This window comes from Talpa europaea (assembly GCF_964194135.1).
Source record: "Talpa europaea genome assembly, chromosome: 14".
Taxonomy (NCBI): Eukaryota; Metazoa; Chordata; class Mammalia; order Eulipotyphla; family Talpidae; genus Talpa; species Talpa europaea.
The window spans coordinates 13860992-13867418 of NC_140082.1; the positions used below are offsets into that span (position 1 = coordinate 13860992).

The 6427-nt window shown below is 42.5% G+C and overlaps 1 protein-coding gene across 1 annotated transcript; it reads left to right on the top strand.

Annotated features, from left to right (window-relative positions):
- Nucleotides 1-804: 804 nt before the first annotated feature.
- On the top strand, nucleotides 805-1014 carry LOC311183665 (negative regulator of P-body association-like; the record flags this gene model as incomplete). The annotated part of the gene is made up of 1 exon (XM_084253210.1): nucleotides 805-1014. One exon carries the CDS (start codon nucleotides 805-807, stop codon nucleotides 1012-1014), a length of 210 nt encoding a protein of 69 aa, XP_084109336.1.
- Between the last annotated feature and the right edge of the window lie 5413 nt (nucleotides 1015-6427).

Genomic DNA, 6427 nt, shown 5'->3' on the forward strand with positions numbered 1-6427 from the left:
CTGGGGTGGAGAGCCCAGAGACTTCAGGGAACTCCCTGGCCTCCAATTCTATCCACAGAACATGCAAGAGGGAAGCAGGGGCAATCACTGAATTCAGAGCAAAATTAAGCAACTTCAGTGAATATAAATTTAATTAATCTGGTGAGAAAAAATTACATTTAAAAACAATCATTTTGAAGGTAAAAAGTACTAATTTCTGGGCCTCCCTGGTGTCTCAAGGGGTTAAGATGCAACGTATGAAGCTGTCCGCAGCCACTGCAGTATCCCTGGCCAGGGAGCTACCCACATGGCTCAGCAGACCTCTCCTGTCTCGTCTGCTGCTCCCCTCAGCAGTGTATTTCAGTAGATCTGCCAGTTCTGTTCCCCACTCTGTCTCTGGTGAATCCTCTCACCCCCCACAACTCTGGCCTGTACCCCAGTTCTTGTGTGTATGAATAAATAAATCTTTTTTTAAAAAAGTACTGATTTTTATAAAATATATCAATTCTGTATTTTTTCCAGTTTTATTAAAATATAATTGTGATAACACTGTGTTTAAACATTGAGTTTGAGGTGCATATATTGATTTAATAGATGTCCTCCATCACCTCACATAATTAACTTTTTGTGTAGTGAAAACATTTAAGATCTACTTTCTTATCATCATTCGAGTGCATAACACAGTATTATGAACTATAGCTCAAGTTAATATTAAATTAGTTGCTCGGTTTAAAAATAAATCATTGCACTTGAGCTGCCATCTCAGGTCTCTTGGCCTCGCCAAGGCTCACCAGAGAGAGCAGATGCCCAGTTCCTATAATCCTTATGGGGGACCAACCTTGTCCCTCTGGGAGATCCATGCTCCCACTTGGAAACACTCGAGAAGTTAAGCCTCCCAAAAAGTGCTGCCTCTTAGCTCCACGGTGGGATTATCCTGAAGGAACCCCCAACAGAGGTAGTAACCCTCTCCCCTTAGCACCTCCTCCTGTATCACCCAGCCTGAAATTGCATCTTCCTCCTCCGGAGAAGTGGTAGAATGTACTTCTCCCAACCCAAATCAGCTTTTGAAAGATAACAGTATGACTCCATTTCCTTGGTGCATTCATAAAATAGTTCATCCAGAGAAGACAATGAAAACTGCTGACAATTCCACCCTGCTGCTTCTGATGCCTGGCACCTGGAAGTTGTGATTTTTAAGTCTTATGATATAATCAGCATAAGTTCAACTCTTAAATTTGGATGAATTCTAGAATATGACCAAGATCAGGCTGTAGACCTCTAATATTGAAAGCCATGGCCTGGATCATTGTGAACTCATCAAATCAAATGCTGTCTTTGAAATGGTTCTTCAGCAGTCAATCAGTGCTTTCTTTTCATGACACCCAGTCCTTGTTGTATAACTTTGAAATCCTATAAATCCATTAAAGTCCCAATAAATTTTTTCTCTCATTGCTGTTAAAAAAATAAAAATAAAAAAATAAATCATTGCACTTGATGAAAACATCCATCTGGATTATTTGCATCATATAATCCAACTGATCTGGTTTACTCTTTCCATTTCTTTAATTGTGTACTGTTTTGCATATAATCCTAAGAGAGATGCTGCTAAACCAGGTCTCAAACACTGCCCACATTGTGATTGACAAAGGCATGAGCAACATATTGAACATCCAGTTACTCCAAGAAGGTAGAAGGTTGGGGGTGGGGAAAGGCAGGTGTATTGGTTTGCTATGCCTGCCGTAAAAAATTACCACAAACTTGGTGGTTTGAAACAATATACAGACCACCACCATCCCCAGCCTCAGGGAGCTCTGAGGCAGACAGGAGGAAGAGGGGTGCAGTGTGCTTCCTGTGGCCTCATGCCCAGGGAAAAAAACCTAGAAGTTAAGAGTTGGAATGGACATCACTGTGAATTCTCTCACAGCACTAGGAGCTCAGCCTCAGCTTTCCCTCTAGCTCTAAGCCAGGTTCAGAGGTTTGAACTAAAGCTCCAGAGCCTCTCTGATAAAGTTTTCTTTAAGATAGATAGACTGATAGTTGGTGGATGGATGGATGGATGGATGGATGGATGGATGGATGGATGGATCGATAGATAGGACACAAATTTGATGTGACAGAAACCCAGTTTAACTCTTCATTACTCTATATAAATTCAACTTTACATACAGGAAAACAAAAAGTGAGTAACAAATTTATATATTCAACAAAATTGTGGAAAGGACAATAGAGAGCAAGACTTATGCATGACTCATCCAGGAACCTAATAGATATCAGAATTCCCTGATTCTAATTTTGCAGTTCATCTCTGCTTTTTCTATGTTAGGCTTCTAACTGTAGCTGAGCATTCCTATGTGTATATAACATGACTACTATTGGAAAGTATTTTGAAGTCTTCCAGCATCCAGTGATAAGAGCTACTAACAGCTTCCTTCCAGGCTTTACATGTTACTGTATGCACATGTAACACCCCCCAACATGTGCATGTATGCACACATACACAAAGATACTAAGAAGACTGAATCTGTTTCACTGGGCTGAAATCAAGATGTCAGCAGAGCTGTGCTCCCTCCAGAGAATCTTCTTGCCTCTTCCAGTGTCTGTAACCATATTCCTTGCTGCTCAAGGCTTCTTTTCCCATCTTCAAAGGCAACTGTTTTGAAGTATTCTCTTGTATCAAATCTCCCTGTGCCTCTCCCTTGTAACAACATGGGTCCACTTGGATAATCTAGAATAATCTCTCCATCCCAAGAATCTTAATTCAATTCCATTGCAAAGTCCAATATAAAATAACATCTACAGGGCCTCCCTGGTGGCACAAGGGCGTGAGTCTGAGGACTATGAATCACTCCTCAGCCACTGCAGCACGAGTTTGATCCCAGCCAGGGAGCTAACTCACATGGGGCAGCAGACCTCTCCTGGCTCACCCATTGCTCCCCTCAGCAGTGTATTTCAGTAGATCTGCCTGTTCTGCTCCCCACTCTGTCTCTGGTGAATCCTCTCACCCCCCACAACTCTGGCCTGCACCCCAGCTCTTGTATGCATAAATAAATAAATCTTTTAAAAATAATAAATTAAATAACATCTACAGGTTGTGGGGATTCAATGTAAATGTGTCTGGGGGCCATGACAGCTTCCTGTGGCAGGGAAGCCACCAGCAACGGACACAACCCTTGATTTTAGGAAATACTCATGAGGTAGAGCCCTCTTCCTCTACCCAACCTGCCATGAACAGCTCTGTGCATAGTTGAGCACTGAGAAGGGCAAGGATGAACTAGATACCATCCTCAGCCTCTCTGGAGCAATGTCACTTTACATAACTCATTTGTACTTCCTTAATAACTTTACTTCACTTCTGCCCTGCCCTTTAATAATATGAATGACAATTCTCACATTGCCACACTAATGCTATGACAGCCAGGCACAGGGCTAGGTATTTTTCAATATATTGGTTAGTTTACTTTTTTTAAAAGATTGATTTATTTATGCATAGAATGGGGTATAGGCAGAGGTGTGGGGGGTGAGAAGATTCATCAGAGACAGAGTGGAGAACAGAACAAGCGGATTAACTGAAATACACTGCTGAGGGGAGCAGAGGGCAAGTCAGGAGAGGCCTGCTACGCCATGTGGGTAGCTACCTGGCTGGCCAGGGATCTAACTGTGGCTGCAGTGGCTGCAGATACCTTCATTGGTTGCATCTTACCCCCTGGCACCACCAGGGAAGCCCTGGTTAGTTTACTTTTCACAAGAATCCTATGAGCTTTATTACCAGCTTTCACAGTTGATGAAGTAGATGGCCCCAAATCACAGACAATAAAAAGCAAAACTGACTATCTGAATTCATATCTGAGTCAGGCCCTTTGTCCTAACCAACCCTCCTTCAAGTTTGGTCTACTTAGCCTCACTCAGCAAGGACTGCACTCCTATTCTAAAGTCCCAAAGCGAGGCCTCTTTCCCTCTCCCTTCCCTCTCCACCCATCCTTGATGGTTCAGAACTGCTCCAGCTTCCTGGTCAAGAGAAACAAGCAAACCAGAAGCCAATAATCTAAGGCCCGCAGCAACTCTTTAAGCTACAGTGAGCTGATTCACAGCAAAAATGTGGGCGTAGAGCTGCCAGCCAACCGCAAAGGTGTGGTGGTGTTCACGAAAAGGAGATTCTGCCAACCGAAGCTGGCCTCCTGCTAAGCGACAAGTACGTCTTGGGCCCCCTCAGCAGTACACAATCTGCAAGAACAAGTACCGCCCAGCTGGCAGGTGGCCACCATCCACAGACCCAGCGCCATCCTGCACAGCCAGGATGTTGGTAGAGGAAGAGGACCCCCCACCAGGAGCTCGTAAGTCACCCCCAAGTAATAAAGGTGACAGCAGACTTCCCAAAAAGAAAGAAAAAAAAAGAAAGTCCAAAAGCCAGGAGTTTCTCAACCCTGGCTGCTCATTATAATCAACTGGAAAGTTTTTGTAATATTTGCTGTAGTTTTTAACGCATCAGTGTGCAGGTTTCACCTCTAACCAATGAAAAAGAATATCATGGAGTGAATCCCCAGGTGTAATTTTTTTAAATGCTCCCAGTTCAAACAATTGGCCTGTAGTCTTCAAAATCATCAAGTCACATAATAATAAGGAAGGCAGAGGAACTGCTCAAGAGGAAAGGAAATTAAAGAGAAAAGACAACTGAATGCAGTACATGATCTTTTCATTGTGTGACACTTGGCAAAATCTGAACAAGACCTGTAGATTAGATAACAATAGTGTATTTATGGTAACCCCCAATCTGTTGTGGGTTTGTAAGAGAATGTGCTTGTGTTTAGAAAATCACACTGAGGCTGGGAGTGGTGTGGACCTGCAAAGCAAAGTCTCTCCAGGCATGCGATTGACGCATGATGACAACAAGAAGGAAATGAAGCTCAAAGGGAAACCACCTCTTGAAAAATGGAGTTTGGCCTCTCATCTCAGTGAATAGATCCTTCCTAAAAGGAAACAAGAACAAGGCTTATCTGTCTAAAAATGAGTCGTTGAGCTGTACTGAAGATAAGGTTCTCTCTACCATTGCAACTCTTACCCTTGGCTAAATATCAATTGCTTTGTTTAAATGTCTCTAGACCAGCCAGTTATACAGACCGGAAGCATATTTTTCTTTTTTTTTTTTTTTTAACTTTCTTTTTTTTTTAAAGATTTTCATTTATTTATTTATTTATTTATTTATTTATACAAGCACTGGGTACAGTCAGAAGCGCGGGAGGGTGAGAGAATTCACCAGAGCCAGAGCGGGGAGCAGAGCAGGCAGAAGGACCGAAGTACACTGCTGAGGGGAGCAGCGGGCGGCAGGAGAGGTCTGCGCGCCATGTGGGACCCTCCTCCGGTGGCCGGGGAGCAGCCGGGGATCGAACCGGCGCTGCAGAGGCTGCGGGCAGCTTCGCAACCCAGCGCTCAACCGCTGCGCCACCGGGGAGGCCCCGGAAGCATATTTTTCTTTATTAAAGTCATTAATGCAGAGGGGGGAAAGAAAAAGAAAATCACACTGAAATATTTAGGGGTAAATAGATGTCATATCTACAGCTGACCCTCAAATAATTCATAAAAAAATAAACATACACACACACACATAAACATATATATAGAAAAAGAGAGAAAGTTAAAAACTAGTGTAAAAATTTACATTTGGGAAATCTGGTGAAGGATATATGAAAATTCTATAGATTTTTCTTGTAAATTTTCTGTAGGTTTTAAATTATGTCAAAATTAATAGTTCAAAGAAAGTGCACCTTGAAAACATAGCTAAGTGAAATAACCCAGACACATAAAGACAAATATTGTATGATTCTACTATTTGTATGAGATAATCATATAAATCATATGAGGTATGAGAGAGACAGAGACAGGAGAGAAAGAGAGAAACTTTTGGTAGTTATATGTGTATTACCTAGACTATGGCGATGGTTACAGTGTGTATGTTCAAATTCATATTAATTATATGATTGAGAGAAATCACAGGAGAAAGAAAAGCTATAAATGTAAGGAACATAGGGCCATTTTCAGTTGTTCCAAATTCACTTTGAAAATGTGAAAGAGGGGGCCTCCCTGGTGATGCAGCCAGTTGAGCGCATGCAGCACTATGAAGCTGTCCGCAGCCTCCGAAGCGCCAGTTCAATTCCCGGCCGGCCAGGGAGATTCCCACATGGCGTGGCAGACCTCTCCTGTCTTGCCCACTGCTCTCCTCAACAGTGTTTTCGGTTGTTCTGCCTGTTCTGCTCCCTGCTCTGTCTCTGATGGATTCTCTCACCCTCCCACACCTCTGGCCTGTACCCCAGTGCTTGTATAAATAAATAAAGTCTTTTTTAAAAAAAGAAAGAAAACGTGAAAGAGCCCACACTGAAGAGAAATCCCGTCAATGTAAAAACTGTGGAAAAGACAATAGATATCATCAAACTTGACACAAACAATAGAATTCACA